The sequence below is a fragment of the Sabethes cyaneus genome, chromosome 1, assembly GCF_943734655.1.
Source record: "Sabethes cyaneus chromosome 1, idSabCyanKW18_F2, whole genome shotgun sequence".
NCBI classification, from domain to species: Eukaryota; Metazoa; Arthropoda; class Insecta; order Diptera; family Culicidae; genus Sabethes; species Sabethes cyaneus.
This window is the reverse complement of record NC_071353.1, coordinates 65,775,466-65,793,480: the sequence shown is the minus strand read 5'-3', so window position 1 is coordinate 65,793,480 and position 18,015 is coordinate 65,775,466. Positions and strand designations below refer to the sequence as shown.

Genomic DNA, 18,015 nt, shown 5'->3' with positions numbered 1-18,015 from the left:
GCAGGGATGCGGAAAGTTCAAGTTTAGTTGCGTTACCTGCACTACGTCCCGGTGTGCCTGCCGGACACTTTGGGCCTCCTGTTGTGTGCTTAGCGTCCCGTTGGCCGGTACATATCAGGCACTTGGGCTGCGCAGTACAGTCCTTCGCTCTATGGCCCGCACCGCCACATCTCCTACACAGGTGGCTTCTGTCTGACCCTTTACAACTCCAACTTGGAGAGTCATCTCGGACTTTAGCGCGCGGATCTGTACGCTATCGCCGAGAAGCTTTTCTGCCAGTACTTTGTAGGAAGAACCCTTCTCAGTGCCATTCTTTTTGAGCTCGAGGATCATGTCGCCCGTGCGAGTGCGGCGGATACTCCGCATATCCGCGACCCTTCAACTGATCGTCCCCTTTCATGGATCGTCCCCTTCAAAACTTCCGAATATTTCGGCCCCTCAGTTTTGAGGATAAGGCCATCGCCTTTGCTTCTCTTTTTTCTGACTACTTTCGGTGAAGCTCGATCCTCCTCTTTCTTCCTAGCCTTTTTCTTTTCGACTATTTCTCACTGATTGTCGGAGGCTAACCCTCAGCGGGTTCTTCGGTTGGCTTGCGACCCTTTGCGATCAGGTGCTTCTTCTGGCCCGTGGGGGTTTCTTCCCCTGGGGACTGCCTTGCACGTTTGATACCTTGTTGTCCGTAGTCGCGAGGGCCATGGTGTGGTCAGTCATTGACGGGCAGTCATTCGTTTGTGCAGACCTCGATTCAAACGTTTTCTTGGTCTCTTTCTCTGCCACTTTTACTCGCGCTTCAAGTTCACTGTGCTCCTTCGTCGCAGCACGCATGGTGCCCCGAAGCAGGAGCAGACTTTGGTTCAGGTCCTTCGCTAGTGTTAGATTCAATTTAATCACGGTAACGCTAGATGATAAAGAGCCCCAAATTATATCGAACGTGCAATTTGATCATCACTAGCCAACAAACATGATCCCGATGAGAGGAGATCTAATCTCATCTTGATTGTAATGATAAGCAGTTGAAATAAATCAGTAGCTTCTTGATAGCCAATACTCTAAGACGTCCCCTTTGTACGTTCCTTAATAAATGCTTATGAACTAGGAATAAATGTTCTTTAACGAATTAAATCGGATATAAATTGATTGGTGATATATTCCTACGTTACATCCCGTGCCAATATTCTATTCGATCGGTATCGTTCTTCAAAGCGCTCTACAACAACCTATGCGCTTAAGTGGCTCGCTTGCATTAGAGGCTAAGTGAATACGAGGTCATTGGCTGATCGTAGGCTGATTTTGGCTATCTACTCTGGTTGGTAAAACGTGGGGAATTGGCTTGATCCCGGCCCGCGAACCTGAACCCAACATTTTATGGTGCCGTGACCAGGATTCACGGCTGGGAAATTAGCCATTTTGCGTGGATACGTAAGCTTGTGGACGCTTGCACAATTGCTAATACATCTACAAACGCCATCGCATCGTTATCTTGGAAATATTTCAACAATTAATTACACTCAGCACTGCGCTGGTTACTCACATATCCAGTTGAGTGCTGCAGTACTGATACTGATGCTTTGGTGAGAGCGTGAATAAAACTGCAACTTGGTTGTCATTGCTACTGACCACCACTCAGCACCGTTGCATTTGGAAGGGAAACTTATTGTTCATCATTAGAATTTGCGGAAATCAGATGCACTTGGGGAGGAAATACGGAATAGAACCTACATTTTGGGACTTACATTCATCGTGCTGCGTTAATATTATTTCAAGGCTTGCTATAGGCTTGCCTCAGGTGAGTGCATGTCCTATCATTTCAATCAATTAGCTGGGTGCTACGTGGTATTCCTATTTACATTACATGTTCTACGGTACATTGAACATTTGGAGTTCGAGCGGAATAAGCAGTAGCGCACACCGGTCTTATTATCGAAGAAATAATTGCATAAACAACAAAAAACAAACGACGTAGAGTGTTCACACTAACTATTGTTGACCAACGGAAGGATTTCATATTTTTTATACAAGGCCTATATTTGACAGGTCTCAGGTGAGTACCTGTCCAAGAATTATAAGTCCTCGTTGGCGGTACTTCCTGGTTCCGTGTGGTTTTTTTTCTTTTCGGTCTATATTCATTTGCTGCGGCTGCTTTCCTGCATGAGTGAAGGGATACAAAGGACTTAAAATACATTAACTTCTGTTGGAGATACTTAAAATATTCGGAGACTGGACATCAAAGAGCACATACACGTTCTGCATTGGTTGGAGAAATTTTAAATATATACAAGGCCTTAATTGGACAGGCCTCAGGTGAGTACCTGTCCAAGATTTTAACTGGTTGCTTGCGGTACTTCCTGGTTGTTTTTATTTTTCGGTCTACCGATTTGCTGAATACGTTCACGGCCTCCCGGGTTGGCGATAGTGGTCATGGCGGAGAAAATGATAAAGGAAAAGGTCAAAAGGCGCGATAGAATGTTCATGTCGTTGAAGCGTCATGTGCAATTCTTAGAATCATATTCTGCAGATGCACATTCCGGGCAGGTGCAAAGCAGATTGGACAAGCTGGAAAAAAAGATGGAAGAGTTTGAGGCATTGCAAGAGGAAATTGCTGAATTGGACGAGGCCGGCGAACTGGAAGAAGAAAACAACAGGGTCTGCGGAAGGTTTGAAAATGAATACTACGAGATAAGGGCTGCTTTGCTGGAAAAAATAACGCTGAGTATTCCGTCAGCTGCAAATTTAGATAACACTGCGGTTCGAAACAGCAACTTTCATAGTGGGGTTCGGTTGCCACAAATTTCTTTGCCTGACTTCGACGGCGATTATAAGGGCTGGCTTTCTTTTAAGTCAACATACGAATCTTTGATACACGAATCAGCTGATCTTAATGATGTTCAAAGGTTCCACTATTTAAAGTCCGCACTAAAGGGTGAGGCAGCTAAACTCATTGAATCATTGACGATCACCAGTGGAAATTATGCTATTGCTTGGGAAACCATAACTAAGCGTTATTCAAATGAATATTTGTTAAAAAAGAGGCATTTACAAGCATTAATGGAATATCCCAAAATCGAAAAGGAAACGGCTGCTGCTATCCACGGTTTAATCGATGAGTTTGAGCAGCGTTTGAAAGTTTTAAAACAGTTGGGTGAAAAAACTGATAGCTGGGGTGCCTTATTGTTGCACTGGATGTGTTCAAAACTAGACTCTCATTCTTTGCAGCTGTGGGAGGACCACGCAGCTTCAGTAAGCGAGCCAAACTTTGAAATTTTATTTTCATTTTTGGAGAAACGGACTCGTGTATTGGATGCTGTATCGTCCAACTCAGTCGAGGAAATACCCAATCAATCAACGAATAGACGTCCAAGGATGGCAGTTAATACTACTAGTACAATTGAACGACCTCCAACTGGCGAACGACCATCAACAAAATGTCCGTGCTGCGGGGAGGACCACTACATGGCTCGTTGTGCTTCGTTTTTAAATTTAACTAACAAGCAAAGGTTAGAATTAGTTAACAATAAGCGCTTATGTAGTAATTGCTTTCGACCAGGACACTGGGTGCGCGATTGCAACTCAAGCTTCAGCTGTAGGACATGCGGGCGGAAACATCATTCTCTGATCCACCCTGGCTTTACGGTCAACAACACAACGGAAGGTAATACTAATAATACGACCATTACAAAGGTGGCACGGCACGGAACGTCTACCAATATTGCTACCGGCGGAAGCGAAGATCAACAACAAGAACCGGAAGTACAAGAACCTGTGGGATCATATGCTGTTGGAACCAAAACCGGGATATACAATGTTTTCTTGTCTACTGTAGTGTTGCAAATAAACGACCAGAATGGAAATAAACATCTCGCTAGAGCGCTGCTCGACAATGGATCTCAAGCAAACATTATTAGCGAAAGGATGTGTCAAATACTAAAACTCAAACGACGGCCAGTCAACATACCAATTTGCGGAGTCGGGCAATCAGAAAACTTAGCTAGATTCGCGGCTAGCACTCATATTTCCTCAAGGGTGACCGAATTTTCGATTGGTATCGATTTTCTAGTGCTACAACGGGTAACTTCTCAGCTTCCATCGGTATCCATTTCAACATCACATTGGAGAATCCCGGCCAAGCTGCAGTTAGCAGACCCAGAATTCAACATATGCAACAAGATTGATCTGATAATTGGAGCAGAGCATTTTTATCAATTCCTATATGAGCGCGAAATGAGTCATGTTCCGCTGGGACGCGGGCTTCCTGTGTTGGTAGATACGGTTTTTGGCTGGGTAGTTTCAGGAAAATGCTCGGATCTAGATGTTCGGTCCATTAATTGCTGCGTAGCTACATCTTGTGATGGTTTAGTAGAAGCACTTGAAAGGTTTTGGCAAGCAGAAAGCATCGATGAACAACCGCATTGGTCCAAAGAGGAGCAAGATTGCGAAACTCATTACATTAAAACCCACAAGCGGTTAGAAGACGGACGATACGAAGTATGTATGCCTAAGCATGTCAATTTTACCAGGATGGTGGGAAATTCGAAGGATATGGCGTTGAATCGTTTCATAAAATTGGAAAAACGGCTTGAGCGCGACACGGAATTGAAACAGCAGTATTGCGATTTCATGCGGGAATATTTAGATCTGGGCCATATGCGTAAATTATCGGAAGCTGAAGTACAAAATAATTCAGAAGCAAGTGTTTACTATTTGCCGCATCATGCGGTGGTAAAGGAGGCCAGTACAACAACAAAGGTGCGTGTCGTATTTGACGGGTCTGCTCGCACCGACAGTGGATATTCTCTAAATGATGGGCTTTTGAAGGGACCCACGATTCAAGACTCACTACTAGGCATACTACTGAGATTTCGCAAGCATGAGGTTGCCATAGTTGGAGACATCGCAAAGATGTATAGACAAGTTCTCTTAAATTCAGGCGACACTTCATTGCAGAGAATTTTCTGGAGATTTTCCCCCGAGGAAGATATTGGTGTCTACGAATTATTAACGGTCACTTACGGATTGACACCTTCTTCCTTTTTATCTATCAGAACGCTGCAGCAATTGGCAAAGGATGATGGACCCAGATACCCTTACGCTCAAGCAGCGTTAACTCAAGACTTTTATGTCGATGATTATATTGGTGGGACTATTGATATTAACAGTGCTATTAAACTAAGGAAAGAACTAACGGAACTTTTGTCTAGAGGGGGTTTCGTTTTGCGAAAGTGGTGCTCAAATCGTTCTGAAGTGCTGGCTGGACTCGCAGAAGAGCAAATAGCCACGAGTCTTTCAGTGGAATTCGATATAAGCCAACACGAGGAGATAAGAACGTTGGGCATTGCTTGGGAGCCAATTCCGGATCAATTTCGTTTTTCCTTCGATCTTACAGACAATACTGAAAGGTGGACTCGTAGACGCATATTGTCGTCTATTGCTAAGCTATTTGACCCACTCGGATTGATGGCTCCTGTGGTTGTCACAGCTAAATTAATTATGCAAAGGTTAGCCTTATTGCAAACTAGTTGGGATGCGCCGGTGCCACTGCAGTTAGAAAATAAATGGAAGGATTTCTACGAACAACTTTCCACGTTGGCCGAGGTACGAATCAGCCGATTCGCTTTCATTACTGGTTGGGTCGCGGTTCAGATACACTGCTTTGCAGATGCATCGGAATTGGCTTATGGAGCCTGTTTGTACGCAAGATCAACAGATGAGGCAGGCAATATTCACATTGAGTTGATATCCTCGAAATCGCGAGTTGCACCATTAAAAAGGTTGACTCTGCCGCGTTTGGAGTTATGCGCTGCAAAAGAGGCGGCTTGTTTGTATGCTAAAGTTTCAACGTCTATGAAGCTAACTCAAACTAAAGTATATTTCTGGTCGGATTCAACAATTGTGCTGCACTGGTTAAATGCACCTCCCAACACCTGGCAAACGTACATCGCAAATCGTGTTTCTACTATTCAGACACTCTCCAATGGTCATAACTGGCGTCACATTGCCGGGAAGGACAATCCGGCGGACTTAGTTTCCAGGGGAATGACAGCGGATGAATTTGCCAAAAGTGAGCTTTGGAAGTGGGGACCAGAGTGGCTTCGGGAAAGTGAGGAAACTTGGCCTATACAAATCGAGGATTCGCACTTTAAAGACGAAGAATTGGAAATAAGAAAGTTGGTTCATATTGCGACGACTATTAATACACCGAACGCTCTGTTCACATTACGATCAACTTTAGAACCACTTTTGCGGATCGTAGCATATTGCATACGCTTCATTAGAAATTGTCGCGATCCGAAGCAGGCAAATCGCACTCCATTCTTAAATGTCGATGAATACACCGCAGCCAAACTGGCATTAATTAAGTTGGTTCATGCCGAGTGCTTTCAGGAAGAAATTAAACATTTGAAAAGGCATGGCATCGTTCCCCGGAAATCTCCACTCAGGTTATTATATCCCTTTATCGACAAAGATGACATTATTAGAGTTGGAGGTCGTTTGCGACATTCGAAAGTGGAGTACAATTGCAAGCACCCAGCGGTTCTCCCCAGCTCACATCCATTGACCAAATTATTCATCGATTATTTTCATCGTAAAACACTTCACGGTGGACGGCAGCTTACGCTTTCCACAATGAGACAGGAATTTTGGCCTATTCACGGCATACGTTCAGTAAACTCTGTCCTACGGAAATGTTTCCGTTGCTTTCGCTGTAACCCTTCGCCTATTGAGCAGCCAACCGGTCAGCTCCCATCAGCTCGTGTAACCTCTAGTCGGCCCTTTTCTTCTACAGGAGTTGATTATTGCGGCCCGTTTTATACAAAGCCTCCTCATCGTCGCGCTGCATCTCCTAAAGTGTATATTGTAGTATTTATTTGCTTTGCTACGAAGGCTATACATCTGGAACTGGTCGGAGATTTATCCACAGCTGGCTTTCTTTCGGCATTTCAGCGCTTCATTGGCCATCACGGAATTCCATCTGAAGTTCACTCCGACAATGCCAAAAACTTCGCAGGAGCAAAGCATGAACTCAATGCATTATACCGTATACTCAACGAGAAGGTGAGCCGTAATCGTATCGGATCGGAATTTTCTGAACAAGGCATTATTTGGAAATTTATACCTCCGAGAGCTCCCAATTTCGGTGGATTATGGGAGGCAGCAGTGCGCACTGTCAAAAATGCTTTGAAAAGAGAAATAGGAACCCATCAACTGCCCCATGAAGACCTTTATACCCTATTGGTGCAGATATCGGCAGCACTGAATTCTCGTCCATTAGTCAAGTTATCTGATGATCCAACAGACCTAGCTGCTCTCACCCCAGGACATTTTTTGATTGGTGCACCTATGAAAGCATTGCCTGACTACGACCTGCTAAGCACGCCCAAAAATCGCCTGACCCACTACCAACAAAGACAGCAAATGTTCCAACACTATTGGCAGCGGTGGAGCAACGAGTACTTATCACAACTTCAAGCGTCCAACAAAAACATCCAACCCTGCCCGATTCGAATTGGCGCGATCGTCGTTTTACGAGAAGACAACATGCCACCCTTATGCTGGCCTTTGGCTCGAATCATCGCTGTACATCCTGGGATCGACAATGTAGTTCGCGTCGTGACGGTGAAAACCGCAAATGGAATCTACAAGCGGCCAGCGTGTCGAGTTTGTCCCTTGCCAGAAGAGAGAATCTCCAGCGATAATGAATCTAATATGAACAAAATTACTTGAGTTGTTTTAATATGTTTAAGTTATCCAATTATTGTTTGTTTAATGTTTAAGCTGTTTGTTTGAAGCTAGTTCAAGGGGCGCCGGAATGTTAGATTCAATTTAATCACGGTAACGCTAGATGATAAAGAGCCCCAAATTATATCGAACGTGCAATTTGATCATCACTAGCCAACAAACATGATCCCGATGAGAGGAGATCTAATCTCATCTTGATTGTAATGATAAGCAGTTGAAATAAATCAGTAGCTTCTTGATAGCCAATACTCTAAGACGTCCCCTTTGTACGTTCCTTAATAAATGCTTATGAACTAGGAATAAATGTTCTTTAACGAATTAAATCGGATATAAATTGATTGGTGATATATTCCTACGTTACATCCCGTGCCAATATTCTATTCGATCGGTATCGTTCTTCAAAGCGCTCTACAACAACCTATGCGCTTAAGTGGCTCGCTTGCATTAGAGGCTAAGTGAATACGAGGTCATTGGCTGATCGTAGGCTGATTTTGGCTATCTACTCTGGTTGGTAAAACGTGGGGAATTGGCTTGATCCCGGCCCGCGAACCTGAACCCAACAGCTAGGGTGCTGCGATCTGCCACGAACTCGATAATGGCATCGACCTGATGAGACGCCGTTACCACTCTTGGTAGCATGTCTCTCTTTCCTTCCACCGCTTTTATTAGCGATGGGCCGTTCATCGTTGCATCTGGCGTGGATGCAGCTGGAGCGACAGGTGTACCGCTTCCATTTACGCTTACGCTGGCGCTTTGTTTTGATTATCCTTATAGAATCCCACGAGTTGAGGGGAAAGAAGAGTCTGCCGCATCAGAGCCCCTCATGATGCGGTAAGGGCTGGTTACTGTGGAGGGCGTTCTGGTACTCCACAGATTCCGTTTGATGCTGAGTATTTATAGAACCCCCCCTCCACCATATTCATCCCACGGCTCGGGTCGCCAGACACCTTGGATAATGGGGTTTATCCATTCACGTTTTTACTTTTAGCCATGGATAACAGCTATTAAAACCATCCTCCTTTTGGGGGCTTTTGGACCCTCTGCTCAGGTTCTCAGTATTTTCAGGTTCTTCGAACATGCTTCTACTGAGATCCGTCATTTGCCGGCGAAGTTACTTCAGCCCGCCTAACGTCATGAAAGGTGCTAAAGTTTGGTACCATCCATCGTGATCCGAATCAACTTAATCGGTTTCGTCGAAAAATTATGTACAAGCATTAATTGGTCATAACTCATTTTGTATAACTGAATCGTGCGCTACTTTGAAATGCACAAACAGATTGGAGTCAACAAGATTGTTTTCCTCAACTATTGTTTCAGGACGGAGCTTGGATTTTTTCCAATGCTTCAACTGTTTATGCCAGCACTGGCAGTGGTTTAGATTAGCGGGTATCGGTGATTAACATAATGTAGGCAAATATGTTCCGACATAAATTTAGCGAAAGTGAATCGTTAACAAACTCCTCGCGGGATCGTTTTATTTCAACAATTTTCCCAACTCCAGCAGAAGCTATCGAGCACTTAGCGAATATAAAAATCACTATAGCATGTTTCCGCAAAATTTGCTGCTGGTTCAAATTTAGGTATTTATTTATTGTATAGCAGGGTGCGCAATTATTTCTCAGGGGAATTGTTGTTTTTAAATTGGTTTTAGTTTATAGCTTCATTTTTAGTTCGTTGGATCAATTTTTTTTATTGTGAGACGCTGTTGATTAAAATGAATACGTTATTCTGATGTGAGTCTCTATTTAAAATTTTAATCTTTCTTTGAAACCTTGCCATACAGTTCGGTGTATTATATGAAAATGTAATAGACGTTTTGTCTCTACTAGCATGAATTATTGTGAACCAAAGAGCGCGTTCGGTATGGCCTTTCACAGCGTTTGCGCCTGTAGTACACGAAAAAGCTCAGTTTTCCTATTAGAATCACACCCACAGCTTAAAAGTAGCCCAAATCTGTGCTAAAATTATTAACTGTGGAAAGAGTTCGATATATGTTGGTAAATATTTTGTACATATACATAAATTGTGTGTATATACATACACCAATGTCCGTACCTCTGTTTTCATTACACAACAACATCATCATCACACTGGTTAAGTTAGTTTTCTTTACACATAACTTACGGTATTTGAATAACTGGAGATGAAATATTTAGTTGAATTGAAATAAGTTATTGACACGTGGTTATAATAAGTTCAACAATTACAAATTATCATAACTTGACGCCAACCACGTAGAAACAATGTATTCATTTTAATTGCAGTCTGAAGAACGTGGAACCCCTTCCCGTCGCAGTAAATCGGAAGGACCGCCAGGTGTCGCTAACGGACGGCTTCCGACCGGAACCGGAATCGCTAACGGAACGCATGAGCCGGTCTCGGTCGAGAGCAAGGCACAGGAACAGGTAATGTTAGACCGCTTTACTTGCAACGTCTAATGTCCAATGGGACTAATTATACCGAGCTGCATTATATAATCACTCACACACATAATGGACATACATGCGTTCCTCAGCAGTATACAAACGCAAATCGAATGTGGTGTTGTAAAAACAAGCTTAAAACATGGTGCACTATAGTTAAGCTACGAATCATTTAAAGCACTGTATGCATCATCCATAGAGAAATTTAATTGGATAATGTTCACATTTCTTCATCATTTCGGATTACACAATAATTGCTTTAGATGTCGTAAAGTCAATAAATGTTGTTCACTTTACCAAGACGTTATAATCCTGAGAATTATTAGTTCGTTCTATCTTAAGTTTTTTATTTTACAAGTTTCTTTAAATTGAAAATATTTTCCTTGATGAGCACAACTTTAGCAATGTGCTCATATGCAAGAATAACTGTTTATCTATTTGATGGATTTACTCAGATTACAAAATAGTGAAAGCATAAATTTGATATGATCTTATCTTTAAAGCAACGTCCCAATTTCTGTATTATTGAATGCTGTGTGTACCATCGGACGGATGGACGTTCTTGTTTTGTTTCTGCAATGCTGTAAGCGTTCCATATTTTACCAAACAACAAATTAAAATGTGTAAAGTTGTTCAAAATTGTTTGGTCTGAAATATGTAATTCAAAGAAGTAAACAGCTTGGCATATAATTATTATTCTACGGTTTTATTATAAATATAGCAATTGTGTACAAACATTCCACATCAATGATACATAGCATATCATATAAAGAAAATTAAGAAACAGGGTCACTGCATACCAAAAATATATTAGTTATATAAGTCAAAACGATTGAAAGATGAACCGTTGCGAGCAATACAGGTACATGATCCATATTTTTTACAGGAGACGCTATAGTTGAAACTATACGAATGGATAGTTCTTTTCGATAATTTATTTTTAGCACAACTATGCTAACAGGTTTTAATGAAATTTTCACAGCGAGAGTTTTCCGTTATGAATTAACTTATTAAGCGAATCCAGTTATCGTTCTTCTTAACCCAATATTCGCTGCAACACTTGTTGACTTGAAATAAACTCGAATTTGAAACTTTTCTGTCCTAATGAATCGTACGCCATTAGGAACATTCAACCTTTTCACAACGGTAAAAAGTCGCGAGCCCGAAAGTGAGATCATTTTTTATTTGATATACTTTTTGTCATTCATCAAAATCCATTGGTTTACCTTTTTTGGGGAAGATCGCATAAGATCGGTTCTCTATTCTGAGTAAATTTGATGTACGCAAGTCGTTTCTGGTGCTTGTTGTTTGGTAGGTTCTCATATTTTAACCCCTTTTAATATTTTCAACAGTTTTGATGGGATTACTTTTTTTTCAATCCAATTCCTTTTTGCAAATCGAACGAGAAACAAACGAAAACCAGCCTTATGCGTGCGAAATTGAGAAGTATAGCATCCAACGCTTCGACCACTGACGCAAACGTACGATAAACTACCTCTGGTACTGTGAACATATATTCTGCTATCTACGTACTTACGAACTGTTGGCCTCGTAGTGTCTTTCTGCACAACCCACTCACGATGCCAGCAACTTGTGAGCTGTCAACAGGTCGTTTTTGGTCTTATGTCCTTAGTTATATACGCAAGGTAGAGTGCGAGCCCTCGCAAGCGATGAGGCATCACTGAAGTTTTTTGGAGCATCTTAGTACAATACGAAACCTGAAATGAAACAAAAGAAAACTTTTTCCAAATTAAATTCTATTTAAATTTATTTTTGTCGGTGAAACCATTATCCATTAATGTGAAACCATTACCATTAATGGTTTCATTAATTCCATTAATGTGAAACCATTACCATTAATGGTGAAACCGTTAACCATTAATGGTTTAACAGAGAAAAATCAATTTAAATTCGAAAAGAAATTCTACTATTTATATTTATTCGCGACAGATACGTATTTCGCCTTCGACTTGCAGGCTTCATCAGTATCAGTTCAAAAACAGACACTGATGAAGCCTGCAAGTCGTAGGCGAAATACGTATCTGTCGCGAATAAATATAAATAGCAGAATTTAACTTGCAAAAAGTATTCTTTTATCTCATTTCATATGAGGCATCAACTGTTGAGTTGCAATGTTGAGCGGAAACGACTATCGCGGCTGATAGCTAATTCCTACCTACTCGCAAAAACTTGTCGCAATGCATTGGAAAATATTTGCGGGCTTACTGCTTTTTTGAAATATAACGCACAAAATACGACATTTTTGATTTTAAGGGACGCACTGTTACTAATTAATTATTACACTGAATATCGTTGACTAGCTAATATCACCATGAGCTTCTGTTACTGGCTCATCTATCTTATTTCTGCGGATTATAGGCATCAAGTGTGTGTCTCTGTTGATTTCGTTTGCTTGTTGGATCCTGGATGGGCGATGGATGGTAGAGTTCCGAATTGGAGCTTTAACTACTAGTTGTGCTAATGTAGGAACCGTTAAATCTATATATACTAGACAGAACTCTATACTTTTTGTTCTTACAAAAACCTCTGCAGGTTTTTCTGATCGTGTTCAAACTCTCTCAGTTTCTTGCGCTATGCGTTGGGCGGCGTGACCAATGACTATCGCCTATCGTATCCGCTCAGTTTGTTGAGCCGACTTTTGAGTATTGAGTTCGCCATAGAGCTGTGCGAGTTCATGATTAATCCTCCATTTTCATACTCCGTTCTCCTGTACGTCGCCGAAGATCGTCATTGGTTACAAGCGCCATCGGTCGGTCACGGTTCCGTTGGCCAGCTTGTACTTTGTGATTGTATTAACCCAATCTTTCTGATTCGCATTTTAGTCTAGTGTACTGTTTAGCCACCGCACCGCCCCATTCTGTTCTGCCGGTAATATCCAGGTTCTCGGTAAAGCAAACAAACTGACTAGATTTGTTGAAGATCGTGGCCCGCTTGTTGATATGCGCTTGGTTCCTAACACCTTGTAGAATTATGTTATACAGCATGTATGAGAGACCATGATTTTGATGAAGCCACCTGTGTGATTCAAATGAATTAGACAACCCAGCAGCCCACCCGAAAGCCGAACGCAGCACTGTGTACCATCCTGCGTAGATTGAATAACTTTGATCAGCTTCTTGGAGAAGCCGTTCTCGTCCATCAGTTTCATAACTCGTTACGGTTGATGGTACCATATGTAGCTTTGAAGTCAACGAACAAATGGTGTGTGAGAATTCTATATTTACGATCCCATCTTAATAAGCTCCGCTCTGATGACCCCTTCACTCCTTAACTTCGCCTATTGTCGATGTTGGCACCTCTTCTCCGTTCGTCACACCGACGAAATTGCTTTTCCTGCCGCCATGGCGCCATTCAGGTGTTCATCGAAGTGCTGCTTCCACTTTTCGTACTCCTGCCCGTTCAGGCAGCGCATTTTCTCCCGGAAGTTTTAAGTTCGCTACATTTTCTTCTGTCTGTGTCTTTCCACTTTCTGACGTGTGACACTGCGTATCTTGACCGCCCGTGCAGTGTTCTCCCCAGCCATTACTCTCCTACATTCATCGTCAAACCAGCTGTTCCGCTGATTCCGTGTCCGATGGAGCTCTCCACTACACTGATAATGGTTGTTTTGATGGTATTCCAAAAATCCTCGAAAGCGGGATCGTCCAGCTTGTCCTCTTCCGGCAGCGCAGCTTCGAGCGAATGCGCGTAGCTTACGGCGACATTTCCTTCAAGCAGCAAACACGAATTTATACTTGCCTGGCACATCGCCGTGCCCAGTTGCAATGTAAAATATGTAACTTTTACATAACGTTGTCCATTGTTATCCGGCATCATCAACGACCCGAGGTATACAAATTCGACCACCACCTCGAACTCGTCCCCGTCGACTACCACACTATTGCCTATGCGAGCTCAATCGCGCGGTTCCTCCTGCTAACAGATACTTGGTTTTGAACGTCTTCACCACTAATCCAATCTCTAAGGCTTCACGTTTCAGTTTGGTATACTGCTTGGCAACCGCTTGGAACGTCCTTTCGACACTGTCCACGTCGTCGGCGAAACAGATAAATTGGCTAGATTTGTTGGAGATCATGCACGACATGTTAAAACTTCCACGTTTCATAACACCTTTTGTTGCCCGATATTGAGCAGGAGACAGCCTTGTCGAAGTCCCCTGCATGTTTCAAACGGGCTGGATAACGCACCCGAAGTCATCACACAGCACCGAACACCATTCATCGTGGCCTTAATCAGTTTTGTGAGCTTCCCAGGAAAGCCGTTTTTGTCCGTAATTTTCTATAGCTCGATAGTATCGTAAGTGGCCCTGAAATCTATGAGTAGGTGGTGCTTAGGGACTTGGTATTCGCGACACTTTAGGAGGATCTGTTGCAGCACAAAGATTTGGTCCGTTGTCGATCGCCCATCTACAAAAGCGGCTTGATAACTTCCCACAAATCTACTTCCTAGCGGCGTAGACGGCCAAAGGTGATCTGAGAAAGCACTTTATAGGCGGCATTGAGAACGGTGATCGCTCACATTCCAACTTGTCGCCATTCTTGTATATTGAGAATATTACTCCCTCCTTTTACTCTTCCGGTAGCGGTAGCTCTGCTCCGATGCCATCCGTTCCATTTGCCTTTTTGTTCTTGAACTGCTTGATGGCTTTGATCACTTCACCGATTGTGGGGGTCGGTACTGATGTAGTCATTCTCCCTGCTGTCTTGATATATCGTCTCCGCGCCATTCATTCCACCTTCCGATCACTTCACGTTCATCCGACAAGATCCCTCGGTCTTTAATTCGACATGTTTTGGTTCGTGGCACGAAGCCTTTACGGGATACGTTCAGTTTCTTGTAGAATTTACATACAGCATACAGTGATACAGTTGTTTCATGTCCTTGCAGTTCGTTTCTCCCAGGTGGCGCTTGTTATCCCGGAAAAAGTGGGTTTGCTTTCTTTGTTTCTGTATATATCTTTCCACATTTTGACGGGTCTCCTGCTGCAGCGTCGACGCCCGCGCAGCAATCTTCTCATCTAACTTCCTCTGGCATTCCTCGTCGAACCAGTCGCTACGTCGACTTCTCTCAGTGAAGACAATGGCACCTTCCACTGCGTCGTCGATGGCTGCTTTAACGCAATCCCGGCGGTCCTCTAGAGGGGCTTTGTTTAGCTCTCTCACACCCGGCAGCGCAGTCTCAAGGCGTTGCATGTACTTAGTAGCGAGCTCAGGTAACTTGAGTTGTTCCAGTTTGTAAGCCTTTGGCGCATTTAAACAATCAAAAGTAGTGGTCAGAATCGATGTTTGAGCCACGATAGGTTCTAAGGTTTCGTCTGTAGTGGTAATCTCTAGGTGTACCGATATGGGAGGCTGTGCTGGTAGAAGGTACTTCGTATGGCCATATTTTTGGAGGCGGCGAAGTCAATGAGTCGATGGCCGTTTTCGTTCGTAACCGATTGTACGCTAAACTTTCCAATAACCGGTCTGAATTCCCCCTCCTGGCCAACCTGAGCGTTGAGGTGTCCGATGGCAATTTTGGCGTCATGTCTTGGGCAGTTGTCGCATTCACGTTCAAGTTGCGCGTAAAAAGTGTCCTTATCGTCCTCGTCACTTCCTAGGTGTGGGCTAGGCATGTTGATCATGCTAATGTTGAAGAAACAGCCTCTAATCCTCAACTTGCACATACGGCTGTCGATTGGTCACCAGCCAATCACGCGCTTTTGCATGATGCCCATCACGATAAAAGCTGCCCTGCCCGTGTGTATTACCGTAGCTCGGGTTGATGGTGTATCCATCACTTCACGAATGTACCGTACACCCCTTCCAGCATACTTCCTATAATGTCGCACTTGCGGGCCCTCAATAAGTCGGAAAGGATACGGGTACTTCTCAGAAAATTGAAAGACTTGCAGTTCAATGTTCCACGCTTCCAATCGTCAGTCCTTTTTCGTTTCCTTGGTCTATACCGATTGTTCCGGTCCCTATTTACATTATTTTCTTCCTGTATTAGTATGTTTTATGGATGGCTTGTGGGGCCTGCACCAATCCCCTGTATCGCCAAAGGACCATCGTGACAGTATTGCTTAGCGTCCCACACTGACACGAGGACAATAATTTCCCCTTCCCTGTCAGCATACGACCTTAGTTTCTACCGGGGTTTGTTACCCGATCTTCACTAAGGTTGGTCGTATCTCGGCTGGTACCACGAAGCAGAGGTACCACGAAGAGGCTGAGAACCACCATGGGATTTGTTTCACGCATTATCCAGCCGTTTATCAACCGAGTTGTGAGTGCTTGAATTGCGAAACATTCTCAGAGATTTTTCAGAGCAAAAGAATATTTGATTGTAAAGCCATGAAATTATTATTATTATTGATTAACCTTACTAGATTTCATATTTTCATAATGATGAATCTGCATAATTCGTTGCCATTTGTGAAAGAGAATTATTCGCAAAAGCAAAAAATGGTCCATGTATGTTTATGCTCGCAACGGTTCATACGGTTATATAAGATTAAATCAGTTGACTAATTTCATGTTTTCGTTTCCATTTTTTCACCTTTCTTCTCTTTCTTTTTTTCTATTTCTTCCATTTACAATTACAGGCGGGTGAGTCTAGTGGCCTATTCAAAAAAACTATTAGCAAACTGAGCACAGAGTACCGCCTGCAGTTCGTGTGGCCACACGTGCGCAGAGCGCTAAAGGTGGCCCCGGATGGCGTGGATTCAGTAATCGAGCTTCCGCGAAAGTCCCTCTCGATGGGTGCGATCAAGGCAGCACAGGCCGCTGCCACTGCTGCAGGCCAGACCGTGCCGACCGTGCATAAAAAACGAACCACGAACGAGCGAGAAGGTGCGCGAGAGAGAAACCACTACTTCCATGCAACCGCAGGACCCACTCGATCATAGATAGATTCCACTCACTATAGGTTATCTTAATCCATTGATCTTTTTAATCAGATCGCTAGTTTATTTTGAGAATGGTGTCCTCGGGATCTGTACACATATTGCGTAATTTTAGCTTGTTTAAGACATATTGAACAGATTCTCTAAGTTCATATAAGAAAGCAGTCATGGAATTTTCTTTCAATTTACATTTACGTTGCAACTCGGATCTTCAGTCTATATTCTTCCTATGTGTATTTCATTACTCATCTCATGACCATATTTCTATTCTTATTTTGAATATTTAGCATTTCGTCAGCGAAGTAACTAATTTATTGATTGTGAGGCTCCATGTTATACTGCATCAGCGAACCATTCGGATTATATGACACTGATTATTGGATTTTGTATTACGTCAAAGTTTTGTGGTTTGCAGGTAGGCCTGTGCGAGATTGCTGCTTATAACTTTAGTGAATTTGGAGTATCGTGAAATTTTAATTTTGCGGGTTATCTAGTTAAATATGTAAACAAATTTGTTATGAAAAAAAACTCAAAAACACACACTTATTGCATTACAATGATAAACTCACTTGTATTCAAAGTATGTTCCTTTCATAACTACACATTTTTTCCATCATTAAAGCAATTTGAGGTTACCACGCCAAAAGAAACTGTTCCTCTTCAGAAGCAAATCATTCTTAGAATCAGCGGGCATGCTGAGCGCTACTCAACGAATGCGTGTTCTATCGTCCCATCCCTTGTAACGGCAACAAGGCTTTTTTAATTGCATGCTAGACCATTGCTAGGTCTTTTTAGGTCAGTTAGGTCGAGGTCATTTGGCTACTCAATCGTTGGAGGGTTCCAAGGTAATCCTCAATTTGGTCCATTGTCAATAGCTCCAGTTAGTATCTTGTGTATAGCAATGAGAAACATCAGCGGTGATAATATGCAGCTTTGTCTCATACCAGCAGT

General features: G+C 42.8%; 1 protein-coding gene across 1 annotated transcript in view; it reads left to right on the top strand.

The window, feature by feature from the left end:
* Nucleotides 1–18,015, top strand: part of LOC128733204 (uncharacterized) — a 119,313-nt gene that overhangs the window by 50,340 nt on the left and 50,958 nt on the right. Inside the window, exons 5-6 of the mRNA XM_053826899.1 lie at nucleotides 9,999–10,139; nucleotides 16,765–17,011. Coding sequence (XP_053682874.1) covers nucleotides 9,999–10,139; nucleotides 16,765–17,011 — 388 coding nt within the window. The remainder of the gene's footprint in view (nucleotides 1–9,998; nucleotides 10,140–16,764; nucleotides 17,012–18,015) is intronic.